Source organism: Bos javanicus, chromosome 6, assembly GCF_032452875.1.
Source record: "Bos javanicus breed banteng chromosome 6, ARS-OSU_banteng_1.0, whole genome shotgun sequence".
Taxonomy (NCBI): Eukaryota; Metazoa; Chordata; class Mammalia; order Artiodactyla; family Bovidae; genus Bos; species Bos javanicus.
In genome coordinates this window covers 46,387,582-46,410,826 of record NC_083873.1, presented here as the reverse complement: position 1 = coordinate 46,410,826, position 23,245 = coordinate 46,387,582, and the positions used below count along the sequence as shown (strand labels likewise).

Below are 23,245 nucleotides of genomic sequence, written 5' to 3'. Positions count from 1 at the left end.
TCCAATATTGTTAAATAAAATAGAAAAAACTTTAAAAATTAACTAACTTTGTGAATATACTAATAATTAGTGGAATTTTAAAAACTACTATAGTACAATCTCCTTTCATTTCATAAGAAATTAATTTGAAAATATGCCAGCCAATCTTTTGGTATCAGCAAATCTTTTCATCAATGAAGGTTAACAATGAAAATTTAAGTACAAGGCAAGTGATGCAAATAATTTAAAAAACAAACGTTTTCAAGCTCCTTAAGCACTTAAGAGCAGCATCTATTTGTAAGCACAGAACTGTTGTATTAATTATAAGTAATTCTATTTTTGTCATTAAAGTAAGTCTAAGCTTTGTAATACCTCATTAGTTTATCATTTTTATGGAATGGGAGAAGAGTTTAAATTAAATATCTATCACTGGACAGTGGTCATATTTTCTGAGTCCTTAAACAATTAATATGACCTAAAGTGTAAAGTTGCTTAGTCATATCCAACTCTTTGTGATTCTATGGACCATAGCCCACCAGGTTCCTCTGTCCGTGGGTTCTCTAGGCAAGAATACTGGAGTGGGTTGCTATTCCCCTCTCTAGGGGATCTTCCCGACCCAGGGATCAAATCTGGGTCTCCTGTACTGCAGGCAGATTCTTTAGTCTGAGTCACAGAGTAAATATTTGATATCAACATTGTCTCAGAAAATTAAAGTATATTTACCACAACTAAATATTTAAAGGAGTTTAAAAAATTTTCTCCTCAAAACATTTAAAGGTCTGAGGTTTTTCCCACTTTCCACTGAAGTGTGAAAAAGTAGGTAATGTTTATCTCGATGGTTTTTCTAACACTGTTGAGTCTACTGAAAAGACATATGCATTTTTGCATTTGACTTTAAGGCAAGATTTTAATTAAAACAATTTTTGTATTTCTTGTTGGGAATGGTGGCAAAGAAAAAATGGAGAACTGGATGAGCAGTTTAGGTTAAAGTGGAGACAACAAGGATTGATCTTGTGAGTAAGAAGAAAATGAAACGATAGATAGATGGTAGGTTGACAGGTATCCAGAGGGATGGATGATAGAGAATACCTGCTGAGTACTCAATACTGGGCTAGGTGCCAAGAGGCAAACAGAACAGATGTAAAATATGGGCCTTGAACCACAGGGCTTATAGTCCAGACTACAACAGGGAACATTAAGATATGTTTGCTGAATTTTCTGGCACAGGCTTTACGTGTTTTAGAGGTTTAGAGGAGAGGGAACTTGATGAGAGATTAGTGGACTTGGTGAGTAAGAGATAATAGAGAATGTATAATTGGTCTCTGCCCCTGGTTGCTGGCACAGAGCTCCTGAAATCCTTGATATTTCCTAAGTTTGATAAGAGCACTAGGAGCATCTCTTATGCTAGTATTTGTCTTTGATGCTGTCCCTGATACAAGGCTTCTGAAACCCTTGTCAATTCCTAAATGAAACTAGCATTAAGAATATCTTTTGTTCTATTCGGGTGACCTGAGTGGGCTCCTGAATGGGGGCTTGTCACCAGAAAGACCAAGCCATGATTAGAAACTTGGAATTTTCAGCCTCACCCCCCATACTCTGGAAGGACTGGAAATGGTATTTAATAATCGATTATGCCTATGTGGGCTTCCCTGGTGGCTCAGACAGTAAAGAATCCACCTGCAATGTGGGAGACCTGGGTTTGATCCCTGGGTTGGGAAGATCTCCTGAAGAAGGGAATGGATACCCACTCTGGTATTCTTGCCTGGAAAATTTCATGGACAAAGGAGCCTGGCAGGCTACAGTCCATCAGGTTGCAAAGAGTCAGACATGACTAAGCGACTTTCAAAATATGTGAGGAAGACTTAAACCCCAACAGTAGGGGGTTTGAAGAACTTTCAGGTGGGCAAACAGGTCAACACTGGGACGATAACACACCCCAATTCCACAGGGACAGAAACTCCTGTGCTCGTGACCCTCCCAGAGCTAGCCCTATGTATCTCTTCATCTGGTTGTTCATCTGTATTCTTTATCATATCCTTTAACAAGCTGGTAAATACAAGCACATGTTTCCCTGAGCTCTGTGGGCCACCCTAGAAAATTAATCAAACCCAAAGAGGGGTTTGTTGGAACCTCCAACCTATAGCCAGTTGGTCAGAAGCACAGGCGACAACCTATGCTTGTGACTGGTGTCTGAACAGTGTGTGTGTGTGTGTGTGTGTGTGTGTGTGTGTAGGGGGGCAGTACTGTGGGACTGAGTCCCTAACCTGTGGGATCTGACACCATCTCTAGGTAGACAAGATTAGAGTTGAGTTAAAACGTAGGATACCCAGGTGGTGCCAAGACTTGCTTGTTATTGTGGGGCAAAACTCCCACATACGTGTAAACAAAAGCGTCAGAAGTGAAGTGTTTTGTGTGAGTCGTAAACACACTACTGGGAAATACAGTAGGAAAGAACTGGGTTTTTCCCTACATAGAAGGAAATAATCTCAGTTTTTCTGATACTGTGAGATATAGACTAGTTCTTCAAGAACCTATGATTTTGGGGGTGAAGGAAAAGGAATCCTTCTGTGTAGGGAATATATAGAGATTTAGAATGAATATGCGGTAATGTGGAATAAACAGGGAGCCAAAGTTAGGTAGGTTAAGACAGGGCCTTAAAATCCTGGCTGAATTTAGAGGTGAGTCCATTAGATACTTAAGTTCTACAATCAGTTTTTCAGCAGATGATGTTAAAGAAACAAACAAGCAAACCAACTGTTTCTATCAATTCAGTGTAGAAGCAATGTATCTGAGAGAGCCCCCAAGTTTGGGGGGAGCCTGATCCTAGCCCTGGGAATGTGGGCCTGTCTTAGGGCAGGGGTTGTGGTAATCAGGCAGACAGTCGGACTTAGGAGATACAGGCAAACAGCTTCCTTCTTTATGGGAACAGCAGAAAACCATACACAATAGGTTCACAAGCTTTCAGTGCTGGGAGTTTATTACTTAATAAAAATGAGAAATCAGGGGAAAGTCTTTTAGCTAACCACTGGCTCAGCTGTCAGGTGCCAGCAGCATACTGAAATAGCATTATCTTATAGGCAGCTAGGGATAAAGACAAGAAAGCACTAACTAGAAATCAGAATCCTAATTGCATATAAATTATATCAAACTTTCAAGTGTGGTGTAACGTTAAGAGAAGGAATAACGAAGGCAAAAAAAAAAGCAGAGAAAGCAAATTCAAATGATAAAGTCATAGTGAGAAGGGGGAATAAAAGTCAACATATATGACACAAGCTGCAACAGAGGATAGCGCGAACAGGAAAAATAAAGAAGGTAACTTTAAACGCTGTTTTGGGGATCCACTTTTCTGTGATTTGTGATAAGTTGCTTGGGAGTAAAAGGATGGTTATAATAACTTAAGAGACATCTTTTTAAATAATTTACAATAAAAAATTTTGAAAATATAATATATGTTATAAAATGAACAGTCTTGGTATGATTATGTAAGTGCTAAAGAATATTTCCTTTAATTAAGAAAAGTTTACCTCTTATGTATGATTTCGGTGGTGAAGCACTGTTGTATGCAAAATGACTCAATACAGATGTATCTCTGGAAAAACAAAGTAACACCTGGGTACAACATTGGGGAAAAAACAAACAATTAAGCACTGTTTTATAACAGGTAATTCATTGCTGTGTCTACTTACGAGGTACCGAGGTAGATAGACTTCCTCAAGTTCAGTACAGTACCTGCCAATGGGAAGAGTGCCCTCTACTGGTACACCTATGGTAGTGTTAAGATAACCAAGTGTGATGGCCCAAGTTCACCCAAAGGTTTCTCACTGTTAAGTCACCTAAACCTTGAACAACTGGAGAAAATGCTAGCTGCTACCTACCAGTTGATTCTGTATTACCCAGTTGATTAGTGTATTTTCTATCTGGAAAAAAGAACCAACTGAGAGAAATTTAGTAAGATAAAGAATGTAGAGGGGGAACCCTTGATAACTACAGTGGCACACAGCAGTTTGGAAAGTGCAGGAAACTGGGACCAGGCTCACTGCTGGGATGCGGCAGCTGGCAGTGGGCATGTCAGAGGTGGGGGGAAGGCAACTCAAAGTATCCAGAAGAGATTAGCAGCAGTAGAACAAGTGGTGGTCCAACATACGTTAGGAGCTGGCTGTCCTGACCACTCTACCTGGAGGTGAAAACAGGCAGGACAGACAGTCAAAATCAAAGATGTCCAGTAAGAGGATCTGAACTGCTGATTTCAGCTTGGAATTTTGGCACAGGGGACCAATCCCCAGGAAGAGGATTAGTAGTGAAAGATGGTAGTGAAAGATGTGGGATTCAAAAAACGTCACTGAGAAAAGAATTCGGGAATAACAGAAAAGGCAGAGAAAGCCAGTTAACAGAACACAGGCACAAAGTAGGGCTGGACCAGCAGCAGGAGCGAATGGAGAGAGGAACCATGGTTTCAAGGCACGAGGAAGGGGCCCAGCTTTAGAAACAGGACAGATACGGAGACTGGGCATCAGTCAGGCCCAAAGGCAAGACGCACACTGACCACTGCCACTAATTTATTCTTATTTTAAAAGACTACACGAGCAATACATGTTTGTGACAAAAACCAGAACGTTAGAAATACAAATAATCAAAGAAAAGAAAAAACACCTACAATCCCACCAATGTTAATATTTTAATGTATATCCTTTCAGATTGTTCTTATACATACACACATACATTTTCAAACAAAATAGGATAATGCACACTATCCTATACTCTATTTCAATATTATAAGTATTTTCTACCCACATTTTTAACATTGCAGAATATTCCACTGTGCAGATGAATAATATATAACCTTTTATTGTTGAACATTTAATTATTTCCACTTTTCCCCAGCTATAAATAATGCTGCAGTGGACTTCTTGATAGCTAAATATTTATGTACACCTTTATTTAAATTTCTAAAACTGGACTAGCTGTCTGGTCAAAGTGATGGGCATTTTAAATCTAAAACTCTTCACATACATAGCAAAACTGCCTTTCAGAAAGATTTTGCTTTTGTTTTTAACATGGACAGCAATAAGATAGTACACATTTTCTCTTACTCTCATCAAAATGGTTTATGATCATCTTATAGGTAAAAAAAAAATGGCACCGTGCTTTAGTTACTAATGAGGTTGACCACTTTTCCATTTGCATTTCTTTCATTATTTTCCAGTTCATCATCTTAGTCCATTTTAAAATTGATGTTTTTTTAATTACTGATTTGTTTAAATTTTTACATGTTAAGGACACTAACTTATGGTCAAATTATATGTTATAAATGGCTCTGCTCAATGATTTGTTAATTATGTTTGACACAGTTATTTTTAATTTTTATATGCTCAAATCTACCAATACTTTCATGCTTGGAAAGTCCCTTCCCTCATTTATAATAGTCTACTATACATATTCCCTTAAACTATGAAGTAAATGGTGTTTATCATCAAACATTTCTGGTTCTTTCCCTTTGAGAACATATGTCAGCTTATATTTTTTGTCCACTTTGGTGTTAGGTGTGCCCATGAGATTTGCTCTTTACTCAAATGAACTAGGTATGTGTCATTTGAAAGTTTCCAAATGGAAGCTCTAAGAACCAGAGTAGTTAAGCAGGGTCCCTCTTTCCCTCTGCACAGAAACCATCAGTGTCCCAGACAGTGGTTATGCCATTAACCTGGGTGCTGGAGTGAGGATGACAGAACTATGTCCCCATCCTATCTGGGGTTAATATGACCACGAGCAAGAAATAAACCTCTGTTGTTTTAAGTTGCTGAGATTTTTGGATTTACATGTTGCCACAGTATCCCAGGTGGCTCAGTGGTAAAGAATCTGCCTGCCAGTGCAGAAGACTTGGGTTTCATCCCTGGGTTGGGAAGATTCCCTGGAGAAGGAAATGGCAACTCATTCCAGTATTCTTGCCCAGGAAATCCCATGTACAGAGGAGACTGGTGAGTTACAGTCCATGGGGTCACAAAGAGCCGGTCATGACTTTGTGACTAACCAAACAACAACCAACAGTAATAATCTAGTGCCTCCTGACAAAATCAGGCAATTTTGTTTAGCAATTTGATAAAATCATTTGGTAATAAAATCATTAGCTCATCTGAAATTTATTTTGAAACTAAATTGCTGGAGTCCAAAATATAGCCCCACCACTTACTAGATGTGTGATATCAGGCAAGTTACTGGACTTCTTAGAGTCTCAGTTTCCTCTATGTCATACATATACAATATTAATATCTACTTCAAAGTCTACTGTAGGACTTAATTAATACACATAAAGTGCTTAAAGCAGTGCCTAACACATAGTGAGTATTATTACAATGTTAGCTACAGTCATTACTACTACTCCTACTACTTTAAATTTTATTCCATATTCTATAGTTTTCCCCCAGGAGTATATTTAATTTTGGGTTTGTTTTTATTTCTATGGCTTGAGACCACCATGTTTCTTCACTGTGAACTTTTGTTTATGCTCATTTCTGGAAAATTCTCAGCCATTATCTTTTTGAAAGATGCCTCTCTAGTTCTCTAGTCACTCCTACCTGACTCCTACAGATTGAAGGTTGACCAACACTTATTCAACCTGCCACAACTCTTAATCAGTTTCACCCCTCTGTGCTCTCGCGCTTGGGATATGACAAAGGAAACAGACAGATAAACAAAAAACCTCCCTTAAGGAGTGTGATTGGGGCAGGGGGAGATAAATAGCAAACCTTGTAAATAATTACATTATATAACAGATTGGTTGGTGAGTGCTACAGGAACAAAGTAAAGGAGGGATAAGGAAGGAGAACTGCCATTTTAAAGAGAACAATCAGGGTGAACTTCATTGAGAAGACAACATCTGATGGAAGACCTGAAAGAACTTGAGGACATTAACATTTAGATATCAGGGGGAAGAGCATGCCAGGCAGAAAAGCCAATAATCGCAGCGGTGCTAAGGCAGAAGTGCGCCTGATGTGCTGGAGAAAACCAAGTGTGGCTGGAGCAGATGAGTGGAAAGAGATATGTGAGAGAGGAAAAGAGGCCAAAATATGCCAGGCATCGTCAGGATCTCCGCTTTTATTGGGAGTGAAGTGCAGCTCCACCGCAAAGTTTTCAGCAGAATAGTGAAATGATCTAACTTACTTTATAAGGATTCCTCTAGTCACTATGAAGAGAACTGGGCGTGGTGGGTGCGGTGTGGGGTGGGGGTGGGGGCAGGCAAGGGCAGAAGCAGGGAAGCCCTGCAGATTATGACGATGATGGGGACTAAGACGGTGGCAGTCTGCAGTGGCCACTGGGACATGTGGCCCAGACTCTCTTTAGGAATGAAGGACTTATGTTGCCTGGCTCTTTACATTATATATGCCAAATGATTATTTCTCATATTTAAAAGAATAAATGATTTCAATATTTTATTTGGTAAACGGGTATTTAACTGAATTATAATTCTAATGGTTTTCAGTTAATTCCTATATTTGATAATAATTTTGTATCCTTTCTGGTATCTATAACTTTATTTTTCTTATTCAAGGAAAGGTACTCTTTTCCAGAGCCTCTGGAAGAAACACAGACAGCCCTGACAACACCTTGATTTTAGCCCACTAAAGCCCATTTCAAAAAATTTCCAATCTTCAGACAGAACTGTAGGAGAATATATTTGTTTTATTTTAAACCACTAAATTTATGTTAATTTGCTATAGCAGCACCAATCAGCTAATACAACTAATATAACTAATAAAATTATACAATTAATGTAACAATAACTACTAACAAACTAATACAAATAAAATATATAAGTACAAATAAAATAAATAATGCAAAAGAAAGTATACTTATAAATATCCTTCTATCATTGCCTAGAGGGAATACAGTTCCTAAAGAAACATTTGTATCAACTTTCTCTTTGAAACTGGTGGGAACATAGTAATGTTAGGAGAAGCTCTGTGCTTAAATATATACACCTAAAATCCCTATCGCCTTAGAGAAGACAAGATATCTGAAACTGCTCTTGAGAGAACATCAGTAACTGTAGCGTGACTCTGATGATAAGCCAGAGATGGGATGTTACACAGTATGTACTGACGCGCAACCCCAGCATGCAAGCAGAGAGCTGCCAACTCCTATCTTAACCTGAGCTGTTTTAACTTCTGAGATCCAATTTTGTATCTGTAATGAAGTTACAGTTCAACTGTAAATTTGCTAGAAATGTTGTGACTGTATGAAGATGACAGTTTTAATCAAATTAACTAGAAAATTCAACTTTGATTATTCCTAAATTAAGTAAAAATTGAACTTTATGTGGATGAGATTACATATGTAATGATTTACTTTATTTAGAAAAGTTGGGAGTGTAAGTATAAGCTGGATGTGTAAGTCTGAACTACAGTTTTATAGCAGAATTACACCTAACAGTTCTACATACAGCTGCAGAAGATTTACATGGACTAAAGCTTCCTTTTGTTTTTGAAAAGATATTTATAATGAATGTTTCTGAGAAGTAAGTTATTTATGTAATAAAAAGCATATAAGAAATGATGTATGTCTGTTGGAAAAATCAGTTTAACTTACAATTATTGCACAATTTTAAAATTTGTGGTGCATCTTGTATTTCTATCCAAACTAATCTGGAGAATTTTCAAATGATAAAATTTCAAGAATCACTTTTTTAAACCCTCTGCCCTGATTTAAATTTTCATAAACCAAAGAGCAATTAGGCTTACAAAGCTTTGAAATGGAACAGACCTAGCCTGGGTCCTGGTAGCTATCAGGTATAGTTTGAGCTCTGAGCCTCTGCTTCTTCATCTATGAAACAGAAATAAAGCTACCTGTTGTAAGAACTGTACTGTAAGTACATAAAGCATCTAGAGCAGTTCTTGGCACCTAATAAGCACTCTCTAAGTAAATGATCAAGATAGCGCTGATAATTTCACTTCCAATCAGAGAATACTGGGAGAAAAATTAACAAAGACTTCTGGTTTAGTTTCATGCTTGGCTAAGGACTCTCATCACATTCTTACAGAGGAAAATATACTTTAAAAATCCTTCTCTGACCTGTCCCCTTGATTTCCAACCTTATACATTCTTCCTGTGTTTCTGATCTTAACTTCCATGCATGTTAAGTCACTTTAGTTGTGTCCAGCTCTTTGCGACCCTGTGGACCATAGCCCATCAGGCTCCTCTGTCCATGGGATTCTCCAGGCAAGAATACTAGAGTGGACTGCCATGCCCTCCTCCAGGGGATCTTCCTGACCCAGGGATCAAACCCCCATCTCTTGAGTCTCCTGCATTGGCAGGAGAGTTCTTTACCACTAGTGCCATCTTGGAAACCCAATACTTTTAACTATCCAAAGCCTGCAAACTCAGTCATTCTTGATTCTTCCTTCTCAGTCAACCTGCATAGTTAGCCAGTCACCAAAATCCTCCTTTTTCTGCCTTTGAGAGTTTCTTCCTTCTCTCCTCTCTCCTGCCCTTCCTTCTTTCCTTTCCCTTCTCTTCATCCCTCCCTCCCTTACTTCCTTCCCTCCTACAAGTATTTACTTGAACATCTACTATGTGGCAGGCATGGTTCTAAAGACTGAGAATACAGCCATGGATGAAAAAAGATCCCAAATCCCTGTCCTTACAGTGTTTCTGCTTTTGTGAAGGGAGACAGAGGGGAAAAAAGTAAAATATATTGTATGTTATTTGGTGGTACATGCTACAGAGGAAAATAAGCAGACAAGAGGGATAATGCATGCTCACATGTATATGTTAGTAAAAGTTTGGTGTGTATTTTAATTAGGAACTGAAAAGTGGTCAGGAAATGGGTCTAGGGTAATAATAAGAGTTTGGGTAGAACAACAGCTCCCTGGGACTAGGTACACAAGCCTGGAGTTGAAGGGAGAGGTCCAGAAAGACCAAAAAGACAAGACAAACATAAATTTGGGAGGTGTCAGTGTACAGATGGTATTTAAAATCATGAGAATAAATGAGATCACCAATGGCAAGAACAGGAGGAAAAAAGAGGTTCAATGGCTTATCCTGGGGTACTCCAGGGTAAGACAGGAAAATAAAGAGAAACCAGCAAAGGTGAATGAGCGTGCCAGCTAGTAACCTGAAAGCATGATATCCTAGAAGCCAAGTGAAGAGAGAGAATCCAAGAGAGGGTGACTGAGTGACCAAACAGATAAAGTAAGGTGAGAACTGGGAAATGATCACTGGATTCAGCAACATGAAATAAGTTTAGTGGGATAGGTTGGCAGAGAAAAAGACTTATTCAGGAAGGTTCAAGAGCGAACAGGAGGATAAGACTTAGAAACAATATCTACAGATTAAAAAAAAAAAAACTTTCACCAACTCAGGGAATAGGGGAATGGCGCAGTAGCTGGATGTGATGAAGAATCGGGGAAGATTTTTGTTTTGCTTTATTTTGCTTTTTTTTTAGATGAGAGAAATAATAGCACATTTGTATAGTGAGAGGAGTGATCCAATAGAGACAGGAAAACTGACGATGGAAAAACTAACAATTTCATTGCTTTTGAGTACCAAGGGGAAATGAGTTTCAGTGTCCAAATGCAGAGATTGGTTTTGTTATAAATAAAAGCATGGATAATTTATCCATAATAAGAGAAAGGGAGCTGAGTATATTGATGCAGATGCAGGTATGAGGAATACAGGTGGTGGTGGGAGTATGTGTGTGTGTGTCTTTGGGGGGCTTGTTCTCAGAGCTTTTATTTTTTTCAGAAACAGGATTCAGAGTCATTAGCTGAGACAGAAGAGGTGGAGATTTGAAGAGAGGGGAGGTATGAGAAGTCTTCTAGGAGAATGGATGAAAACTGGATTAGGGAAATGAAGTAGAAATGCCAAGGAAAAGTAAGGACTTTCTTGAGGTTCTTGGTCATGAATTTAAATAAAAGCAGTTATCATGGTTGCATGTTTTTCTCTAGCCACTTTCAAACGCACACTGTAGCCACAGAATCGGTGGATAGCTGTACTTAACCAGGATTAAGGTTTTGCCAGGTAATTACTACTAGAAAGCAGGAGAAGGGCAAGGGAGTTGAACATGCATTCAAGATGAAGTGATTATAATGATAAGTCATGGTACTGACATGTCTCACATTTGTTCTCTCTGTTCACACAGGCCTCGTTCTACCTCAAGTGCTCGTTAAGGCTAGCCTGAACTGCCAGAGCTGTTCACCACCATGCGAAGCTAATCTCTCCTCATTAATCACCATGTGCATATGGCTCATGCTTATTTTTGCTTTTCCCATTCTCTTAATTCTTTGTCTTTTAAGAACCAGACATTTCCTCAGAGGAAAAAAAATACCAAATGATTTCATTTATAATGTGGAATCTTAAAAAAAAAACAAACCCACACATGGACAAACAAAACAGCAATAGATTCATAGATACACAGCCAGAGGGGAGAGGGGTGGGGGGCTGAACAAAATAGGTGAAGAGGATTAAGAGGAATAAGATTCCAGTTATAAAAGAAATAAGTCATGAGGATGTAATGTATAGCATAGGAATACAGTCAACAATAACTGGAATAACTTTGTATAGTGACAGTTACTAGACTTATTATGGTGATCAATTTGTAATGTATATAAATGTCAAGTCACTATGTTGTATATCTAATAATAAAATGTCAACCACACTTCTATAAAAAGTTAAAAAAATTTTAAGATAAAGGAAAAAGAACCAGACATTTCTTATAACATTTCTATTCTAAAGCCACCACTAAGCTGAACTACTCCCAGAATTTATTTCCCCTTTAATTGTATTTGCATGGAACATTGCATAAACCTCTATCAGAACATTTATCAAATTATAACTGTGTATTTGCCTTTCCCTCATTTTTCACTAAAATGTGAGCTTAATAAACATTTTCTTATGCAGTGCCTGTATCAGAACAGACACTCAATAATTTGACATGAATAAATGAATAAAGGGTATCTGATTGCACCTAGGCCTTTCTTAAACTCCATTCAATGGCATTAAAATATTTGTAACTATGGCATATTCTAGCTTCCCTGGTGGCTCAGTGGTAAAGAATCCACCTGCCAATGCAGGAGATGCGGGTTTTATTCTTGGATCAGGAAGACCCCCTGGAGAAGGAGAAGGAGATGGCAACCTACTCCAGCATTCTTGCCTGGGAAATCCCACAGACAGAGGATCCTGGTGGCCTACAGTCCATGGGGTTGCAAAAGAGTTAGATGACAGTGACTAAACAGCAACAACAACAAAATGGCATATTCTAATATGTCAGTATTTCTACTAAGCATATGCTAGATAAGCCAAGCATATGATAAAGAATTTGTCAGAAAACAGAAAGAGTAATTCCTATGTCTTCTCTTTACTATTTAAAAGTTCTCCCCTATGAGTACTTTATATACTTTGGACAATAAGTTAACTTTTATAGGTTGTCATGATATCACTAAGTACTCAAATCTGAAGCTAAATTGTCAAACGACCCAATTTACTTACATGGAGTAAAGGGTTGTCTTCTGTTTGAACATATTTTAAAACTCTGACATAATTTAAAATTTTCAGCACAACTAAGTATTTTTAAGAATTTCATGCAAAATAAATGCTAAACTTTGGAATACTAAAAAATTGACTTATTACTCAAAAGGCTATTTCTATAATGTTCAATGTTGTTGCTGAAAAAAATTCAGGTAACTAACATGAGTCACTCAGAAGACAGAAGAATACCTGTGTATCCGTGTAACACAGGCCCAGATCTTCCTTCAGGAGGAACTACTGGAGACTTTCTCATCTATATATGGACACAGCAATGCCACATGCTGTCAAATTTTTTAGTCTAGTCACAAAATCCAATACATGGGTTATGACACAGAGCGTGCTAGAAAATTAAGTTCATTCCATTAACATCAACAATTTTCCCATTGAGTAGTTATGTTGCTAGGCAGCTCTGCCAAATGAAAGCCCATAATTAGCAATAAGAAAAGGCTTTCTTCTTTCTTATGTCGTACATACACACACATTTGAGGGCATGTGCATACATGTATAGGGATAGAAATTTTTTTCCAGAAAAAAATCACAACTCAATTCCTGATAATACTGTTTTCAATGCAAAAAATTACATATACTTTTATTACTTAAAATGAACTTCTCTATGACAAGTCAAACTAATTATAAAATTAATTATGATCAAGTATGATCACGAAAAGTATTTTCTTGTTAACTATCCATATGAGGAAAATTTTGTTCTGCAAAATTCCCAAAGACAGAACTTAGGTGTTACAATTATCCATTTATTTATGTTGTAAGGACAAAGATCCACATCGCTGCTGCTGCTAAGTTGCTTCAGTCGTGTCCAACTCTGTGCGACCCCATAGACAGAAGCCCACCAGGCTTCCCTGTCCCTGGGATTCTCTAGGCAAGAACACTGGAATGGGCCGCCATTTCCTTCTCCAATGCATGAAAGGGAAAAGTGAAAGTGAAGTCACTCTGTCGTGTCCGACTCTTAGCGACCCCATGGACTGCAGCCTACCAGGCTCCGCCATCCATGGGATTTTCCAGGCAAGAGTACTGGAGTGGGGTGCCATATAAGATCTATGACTGAAAATACTATAGGAAATCTAAAAATAATATAATTTGGACTAAAATATTGATAAAAATGGAAAATAAAGGTTAAAGTATACTCCTACAGTACTCACTATCTATGATATTGATTAATACCTAATGCTTTACACACATACTTTAAAACAATTTTGAAACATTTTTGCCTCTTTAACTAGAATGTAAGCCCATCAAAGGTGGTATCATTATATAAAAGGGTCAATAAATACTTACTGATGACCATTCTGCTTTTTCTCAGAGAATGCATCCATTGTTTATAAATAATTATGTTTTTCAGACTCTGTCACTTATAAGTTTCCCAAGTTTATGTGGTACACAAAGATGAATATGTCTTCAAGGGTAATTCTGGCACTATGTGGAGAAACTGTAACGACTGTAATTTAAAATGTTATCCTTATAGACCCTGTTCATCAAATGAGGTAGGTTTTTTGTCTGGCAAGTCCTTTTCACCACCACCAAAAAGACTTTGTAGCTGTGAATTTAAATTGACAATCCTCTTCTCTCCAGCCACCAAAGGGGCAGAAATTGTGACATTTCCACTTGCTCTACCCACACACTGAAGTAGAAGAGTGAACACACTACAAACTATATGATTATTGGCCTTTGGCTGATATTATAATTTATGTACTCATGTTCAGTGTCATAATAGTTTCATGTTCAGGATCTAAATAGCTATCAGAGGGAGGACCAAAAATTTTCATTTGTTTCATATTTTTAGTATTGTGCAACATTAACTAATTTGTTTCATTTAGAAGTTAGTTGATAAAAAGATCCTTCACATCTAGAACTAAACTCTTAACTAAAGAAAATCTACAGCCCTCTACAATGACAATAAATGTGTAATCACACAGAACACAAGGCCATGACCCTATGTATATGTCCTGCTGAGAAGCCCAGTAGGTCGGGAAAGGTATTTGTGAATAAGTGATATTCTAGTTGAAAGCTGAAGGAAAAATAGGAATTTAGTAGAGGAAGAGGGGAGGACAACAGTCTTTTACATCAAAGGAACTGCAGGTCTGATGACCCTGAGGTAGAAAAAAGCATAACGAACATGAGGAGTAAAAGACCAGAGTGGCTGGAATGCATAGTGCCACAGTGTTAGTGCAGAGGTGAACCGTGAGGCTAGAGATGTGAACCAGCACACCCAGGGTCATCAGGCCTTGTGAAGGATTTTCGTGTTTGGGATTTAATCTCACAAGTAACATGAACTGATTGGTGTTTTTACAAGACCACTTTGACCAGTCAGGCAAGAAAAAGAAAAAAAAAGGCATCCAGTTAGGGATGGGTATCCGTGGTGGCTCAGTTGGTAAAGAATCTGCTTGCAATGTGGAGACCTGGGTTCAATACCTGGGTTGGGAAGATCCCCTGGAGAAGGGAACAGCTACCCACTCCAGTATTTTGGCCTGGAGAATTCCAAGGACTGTATAGTGCATGGGCTTGCAAAGAGTTGCACATGACTGAGCAACTTTCACTTTCAAGTAGGAAAGAAAGAAATAATCTCTACTTACAGATGATATGATCTTATATATAGAAAATCCTAAAGGCTCCATCCAAAATCTGCTAGAATTAATCAATGAATTCAATAAAACTGCAGGATACAAAATCAATATACAGAAAACAGTTGTGTTTCTATACACTAAGAACAAAAAAGCTGAAAAAGAAATAATTTCATTCACTATAACATAAAAAAGACCAATAAAATACGAAGAAATTTAACCAAGGAGATGAAAGATCTGTACACTTAAAACTACAAGACTTTGATGAAAGAAGCAGAAGAAGACACAAATGGAACAATATCCTATGTTCATTGATAAGAAGTTGCACTGTTAAAATGCCATACTACCCAAAGCCATCTACAGATTCAATGCAATTCCTATTAAAATTGCAATGGGCATTTTTCACAGAAATAGAAAAACGATCCTAAAATTTGTATAGAGCCACAAAAGAAACTGAGTAGACAAAGCAATCTCAAGAAAGAATAACAAAGCATCATACTTCCTGATTTCAAGCTATGCTACAAAGTTATAGTGATCAAAGGAGTAAAGCACTGGCATAAAAGTAGACATAGGAACCAATGGAACAGAATTGAGAGCCCAGAAATAAACCACACATACACAGTTAACTAATATTTAACAAGGAGCCAAGAATACTCAGTGGAGAAAAGATAGTATCTTCAATAAATAGGGTTGGGAAAACCGGATAACCACATGCAGAAGAACGAAATTAGACTTGTACCTTATACCACTCACAAAAATGAACTTGAAATGGACTTAATACTTTAAACATAAGACCTAAATTCCTAGACGAAATCATAGAAAAAAAGCTCCTTGACTTAGGTCTTCATGGTAATTTCCTTTTATGATAGTAAAACACAAGCTAAAAAGCAAAAATAAATAAGTGAAACTATATCAAACTAAAAACCATTATAAAGCAAAAGAAACTAAAAACAGAATGAAAAGGCAACCTACAGGAAGGGAGAAAATATTTGCAAATTTTATGTCTGATATGAGGCTAATATCCAAAATTTATTAAGAATTCTACAATTCAATAGCAAAAAACAAACAACCCAATTAAAAAGTGGGCAAACGAAATTAACAGAAGTTTTCCAAACAAGACATACAAATGGCCAACAGGTACATGAAAAGGTATGCAACATTACTAATCACCACAGAAATGCAAATCAAACCCAGAATGTTATCACCTCATACCTGTTAAAATGGCTACCATAAAAAAAAAAAAAAAAGACAAGTGTTGGTGAGGGTACAGAGAAAAATGAACCCTAGTGTACTGCTGGTAGGAATGCAAGTTGGTACAGCCACTACAGAAAACAAGTCATAGAGGTTACTCAAACCTGCTCTTGACAGAGGGTTACCCTCTGAGTGGAGGCAGGAAGCCCCCGACTTCTGAAATTTTGCATCTACAACACAGAGCTGAGGAGAATGAGAAATACCGGTTTCCTGAACCTTTTATGGGCTTCCCTGGTGGCTCAGATGATAAAGAATCCACCCTCAATGCAGCAGACCTGGGTTCGATCTCTGGGTTGGGAAGCTCCCCTGAAGGAGGGCATGGCAACCCACTCCAGTATTCTTGCCTAGAGAATCCCTATGGACAGAGAAGCCAGAATAGTCCATGGGGTTGCAGAGAATCAGACACGGCTGAGCGACTAAGCACAGCACAGAGCCTTCTATAGAGATACTGCAGTCTTTGACTAGAAATTATTCGAAAAAGGAACCCCATCTTCCTAGCCACACTCAGTTGAATTGAAGCTTCTATCATGATGATCTGGGGCTATGAGGAAGGAGAGACTGTATCATGGCTCAAGTGCTACAGACTGATTTGAGACTTAATCACTTCTCCTGAATAAATGTTTTTATTTGCTGACTTGACATCTAATCTTAAGACAGTTTCCAGATACTTTAAATGTTTGGGTTTTTTTTTTTTTTGCTTTTTAAATAATTTTCACTGGTTTTGATTTTTCTAATAGGGATGGTTCTGTGGACCTCTTTATGCTACAATACCAAAAGCAGTCATTTCTACTCAGTATTTCAGTTTAGAAACAAAAATTACTATATAAATGAAGCTTTAACTTTATTGTACACTCAAAATTTGACTGAGTACCAAAAAATAGGTATCAGGCTACATATTTGCTACATACATAAATAAATTTAAGGTTTTTATACTGTTTTAATTAATAACAATATGTTAAAGAATGGGATTTTAAGTCTTAACTTTTTTTTAATTTTAAAAATTAATGGCATATTTGAAATCATGGAAATTCCCTTAAAATTCTTTCCAAGGTTATCTCAAATTTTAATTTTATAAATAAATTTTATAAAATCTTTTGGACTTTAGTTCTTGGAATATACGATTAGGTCGCACAGAGTCAGACATGACTGAAGCGACTTAGCAATAGCAGCAGCAGCAAACCTTCTAGAGAGATTCTTATTTAACTCTTTTCTTAAACAGATACACAACTACAACCACTATTACCATCAGAGACCTGCTAATTCGACATCTGGGACTGATTTACATTTAGTCAAGCAGAAACTGCCATGTGGAATCTAGATTTTTTTTTTCCATGATACATATTGCTGCTGCTGCTGCTGCTGCTAAGTCGCTTCAGTTGTGTCCGACTCTGTGCGACCCCATAGACAGCCTCCTACCAGGCTCCTCTGTCCCTGGGATTCTCTAGGCAATAACACTGGAGTGGGTTGCCATTTCCTTCTCCAACGCATGAAAGTAAAACTGAAAGTGAAGTCGCTCAGTCGTGTCCGACTCTTAGCGACCTCATGGACTGCAGCCTACCAGGCTCCTCCATCCATGGGATTTTCCAGGCAAGAGTACTAGAGTGGGGTGCCACTGCATATTATCTATCTTTTATCTATCTATGTGTGTATGATCTTTAAAAAAAAGAATATCATTTAAGCAATTCTACATAAATCACATATTTCCTAATTGTGATGTTTCTATTTTGTTTCTCTTTTATCAGATATAAGAAAGACCTAGGTAAACCCAAACATCCACAGTATCACCATATGATGTGATCAAAGAGTAATCACAACTCTTCAAGCTGATTTCAAAGCACTTAATTATTTACTCAAGACCTTTAATAGAAAAGTATCATGTAAAAATGCTTTCTCTAAACATCTTGGGACAGCTGAAATATGAAGTAGACACTCAATTTATGAATCTGATCTATACCTCTCCTGGGTGGAACAGAGATGAAGTTCTTATCCTCCCACCTAGTCTCTTTTAAGAACAAAAGTTAACCTGATCCCAAATTTGGAACTAATACAATTATGTAAAGTTTAAAAAAAAAAAAATAAAGTAGCCTGAGTTAGAGAATTTAAAACAAGAACATTATATATTTTAATTTTTCAACTTACCTGATATAAATAATCTTCAAATACAAAATAATAATCATCATTGCTTGCTGTCAATTTCACATCCTATAATTAAAAGTAGAAGGCACTGAAAAGAACTTAAATGAGTACGTTTATAGTACTAAGACACAAATATAACATACAGAAATAATACTGAAATGATTTTATTACTTCACATATGATTATAAACTTCTCAATTAGATTTTATCACTGGGTTTATCAGAAATAAATTTATAAAGTTACTTGACTGATATTTGTGACACATTACTTGACTTCAAATTGTTTACACTTATTTGGGTTCCATGAGTAATTTCTTATTATTTATTTCAATTTTATCTCCTTTGAATCTAATATTTAGATATCTTAAAATTAGAAAAGCATTTGCAATCACAACGTCCAAAAGCAGCCGTACAAATCTGGCCTCAAATTACTGTTCAATCTGGTCCTCCACTGTTCAGGCCCACATTCATGCCATTCCATCAAAATACCAAAAATCTTTGATGTTTTTGTAATTATTCATTTGCAAGTCATCACTTGTTAGCAAAAGAGACAAAGTTTATCTTCAATCTCACCAGCAAGAAAACATACATGGTAGAAATACTGGAGAATGAGAAATACTGGTTATACGCCCCAAAGAAATATTACTTAAAGACACAGATTAAGAGAAAAGAAAGGAGTCAGTCTAAGTCACAACATGGGCATAAGTAGAGATCACGCGATCTCAAGGAGGATGATGTTGCCTCTAAGGGGGCATCATTCCTGGGGAATCAAAATTTTAGAGAAAATTTTTTCTTTTATGAAGAAAAGGTTGAGAAACACTGATATGAACTGTCAGATCACAGTAAGCAGTAGAAAATTGTAGATGGTGTGGATTCAAGACAAGTTTGTGAGAAAAAAATACAATCCAGAGAGAATCATTAGATATTTTAGCTTAGGGAGGGTTTGATGATGTTCTGTGCTTAAGCATTGCCTTGTTTCCTTCATTTCTTTAACCGCTAAAATAATTCTATTTTCTATTAAATTAAAAATGAATCTTTGCCAAAGGGAGTTGTAATGAAACTTCAAATGATTATTTTTTTAATGCTTATTCCCTTAAGGGCTGACTTTAATAATATTTGGAGTTGCTCCAGTACGATCAGCAGAGTTTAACTAACATAAGTAAACACTCATGCTGTGGACCGTCAGGACTGATTCTACCAAAACTTACATTCAGCTGTTCAGACACAAGCTGTTTACCTCTTTCTCATGACAGATTTGCTTTACTGATTCTAACTGAAATTCATGTTGGCAGCAAAGGGAACCCTCGTGCTAGCACTCTTGGATTTTTTGAACTTCTCTTGTGAGTATTCTCTCATTTGAACAGAGAGATTAAAGTCTTAAAGCCCAAAAGATCTCTTAGGCTGTTGCTAAAATGATCCCCTGCATACAGTCATTTGACCTCAAAGTCAATAGCAGTACCTGTGATCCAAATCTATGTAAAAACTTCTAGAGTTTTTCAAAAGAGTCAAGACTTTTCATCAAAAGACTGCATCCCCTTAATTCCCCTCATCCTCCTCCCTGTAGAGCACAGTGGTTAAAGGTACGGGTTATGAAATCAGATTACCTAGATTCAAATCTTGGCTTTACTACTTAATATATGAATTTAAATGGATTTCTTTACTCTTTGTTTACCTTAGTTCCCTCATCTGTAAGACAGTAAAGTAATAGTATTAATACTTCCTACTTTGCTATAATACATGTATCAATATGTGGCTGGTGAGTAAGGAAATGATGTCAGTACAACATGAGAATTGTGTTGGTTCAAATGCAATTTTCCTTTAAAAAGAGAAGTCAGAACAGCAGAAGTAGAATTATATCCTTCAGCAGGAAAGGGCAAAGCCTTCTGCAGGCACGAGCCCTTTGCCTGTTTCCAAGAGAATGGAAATTTCAAGAGAATGGAAAATGAATGATTGCATGGGGTCCCTGTCTCCAGAGAGGCACACCCCCAGCCTTGCATATCTCTTAACTGCTGTACTGCCTCTTGTGCCCTCCTGAACAGCAGCCCCAGTGGCTCTGTGCAACTGAATTATTTTAGCACTTACCCTTTGTTATTTTGGTACATTTTTAATAATTCCTGCAGGAGCAGCCTGCTTGGGCTGTCCAGTTCATCTCCCAATGATTGTTTCTGTTAGCACTTTGGCTATAAAGTTGCAAAAGCTACCCCAACCCTATTTTTCCTATAAGCTCTATTATTTTTAATGCATGATCTTGTAGAATGCAACTTTTTTTTTTTAGGAAAAAAAAAAGAATTATCATTTATAGCCCAAATACTCCCCTGCGGTAGCTGTCAGGATCAGTTAATCTATGTAAAGAGTCTGGAGCATTGTATGACACACAGAAAGCAATCATTAAACGCTAGCAGTCACTGTTATTATTAACTTCTGTTATGTTCTACCCAGACAAATCTTTGGGTCTTCTTTCCCCTGTTTCTGAGGTCTGGAATAATATGCCCTTTCTCCTCTATCTTACAAGTTCTAAATCTAAAATCCAAGTCTTTTAAACAACCCAATTATGAATCCGGAATCAGTCAAACCCTATACCATGCTTTTAGCATCTACATCTCAACTCTCAATAACAGATGCCTGGAAATAAAACTTGAGATGTGTTTAACTCTATGTCTAGAAATCAAAAGAAATGAAAAATAAGCTGTGACTTCAATATAATAAAATAAACAAGCAGGCCCTAAAGAATTGTGAGATAAATAAGATGAAGAAATCCATAATCTGATTTTTTTTCTTTTAGTAGATTTTCTGTATAGTTTGAGTGGAAAATTGTAATTTATAAGGACAAGAAATATCATTCACTTAATCAATATATGGGAGGGTCAAGAAAGGATTGTGAAGACAGTTGCAAAGTGAAAGATAACACTGAATAGAAACCTCAGATTTTGAAGGTCAACCTTATCGTTCTAAGTATAATGATCACTTAAAATTATTTTTCAAGGTTAATATGTATCATAGATAGTGCAGTACCTACATGAAGACTCTTGATAATTGCTTAATGTTAACGAAATGGAAAAACTTACAGCTTCACTTACTTTATAAATTAGACTGTCCACCAAAAGGTCATGTTGTATCACATTTGTCTTAAGCTGCTCATAATATAAAATATCCTAGATTTAAAAGAAAAACAAAAACATTAAAAGTCAATCACTTATAAAGTCAGCCTCAAACTTTAATAAATAATGATCATTAATAGTATTATATACACTAAGAGAATAAGGGCTTTATTTTATTACTAGAGTCTCTAGGCCTGGATAATAGCTGATGATCAATAAACAGACTTAATCCCATTCCTTAAGATAAAATCTGGTACCTGGTAGGTATTTAATCAATGTTCGCTACATTGATTTAACTGTAATTTAACTTTAATAGCAAATGTAGTATTTATTAATTATTAGGAACTGTTTTACCCAATATGCATGTTACTCTATTTAATCTCATATCAACAAAATAAACCTGTTCAATGATTATTATTTCCATTTACATTTGAGAAACTGAGGCCCAGAGAAAGAAGTAACTTTCTGTTCAAGGCCACAAAGGTATTAAGATTTGATTCCAGGAAACCCCCAGAACCTATATAAAAACCCAGAGTGACTACTCTATACTGCCTTTCTAATATCTAAATTATTATAAAATAAAAAAATTTAAGCATACTAAATCATCCCTGGTAGTAAAAGCTATCATATAGCATATGAAAAAAAAAAATCAGGATTTTTTTTTGAAAAAAATGTCTTTAATTTTTCATTTTTAGTTCAAAATAAAATGGTTGTAACTATACAGAATGCTATATAGCTAACTTGTACATGATTTAAACATAGGTTGGAAAAGTATGTAAGTTTTTAAGAGATAATGTCAAACATTCTCATATCATCTGGCTAATGGACAATGATAAGGGTTCAGGACTTTTAATGACATTGGTCAATAGAATCAGTAGTGCACTTTAAATCTGAGTCAAGGCTTTTAAAAATTAAATAAAAATCAGCTATAGCACCAGGAACTCTGCTCAATATTCTGTAATAATCTAAGTGGGAACAGAATTTGAAAAAGAATAGATACATGTATATGATGCATAACTGAATTACTTTATTGTATATCTGAAACTAACACAACATTGTTAATCAACAATACTCCAATATAAAATAAAATTCTTTTAATTGTAAAGAAATTAGTAAAATTTTAGCAAAAAAAATCAGTTAAAAAAATATTAGAATATCAAATTAACTCTAAACAGTCATAAGATTAGGCTGAAAGTTAAGTGAAAGTGAAAGCTGCTCAGTTGTGTCTGACTCTTTGGGACCCCATGGACTATACAGTCCATGGAACTCTCCAGGCCAGAATACTGGAGTGGGTAGCCTTTACCTTCTCCAGGGGATTTTCCCAACCCAGGGATTGAACCCAGGTCTCCCGCATTGCAGGCAGGTTCTTTACCAGCTAAGCCACAAGGGAAGCCATTTAATAAAGAATAAGAAATAAGAAAAGAGAGGAAGGACAGGAAAGAGAGAAAAGGGGGTAAGGAAAAAGAAGAAAAGACAGAAGAAGAGAAAGTGGGAGGAAGGAGGTAAGATGTAATCCAGTTAAGGGACAGGCTAATAGTTGGTCAGGTGTTCATAATAAAGATTGAGAAAGGTCAAGATTAAGTGGGTAGTAGCTGTGTTAAAGAGAGATGGAAATATCATCTGACTACTACAAGCTGATCCCTGCATTTCTCCGAATCCCTCCATCCATCTCGCGGGGACTCTAGCCCTG

The 23,245-nt window shown here is 36.7% G+C and overlaps 1 protein-coding gene across 4 annotated transcripts in view; it reads right to left on the bottom strand.

Annotated features, from left to right (window-relative positions):
* TBC1D19 (TBC1 domain family member 19) overlaps positions 1-23,245 on the bottom strand; it is a 159,653-nt gene that overhangs the window by 48,471 nt on the left and 87,937 nt on the right. For all 4 annotated transcript variants that reach the window (XM_061419854.1, XM_061419855.1, XM_061419856.1 and 1 more), the window contains 3 exons: positions 21,535-21,609; positions 18,462-18,524; positions 3,504-3,588 (listed from right to left, as the gene is read on the bottom strand). In XM_061419854.1, coding sequence (XP_061275838.1) covers positions 3,504-3,588; positions 18,462-18,524; positions 21,535-21,609 — 223 coding nt within the window. The remainder of the gene's footprint in view (positions 1-3,503; positions 3,589-18,461; positions 18,525-21,534; positions 21,610-23,245) is intronic.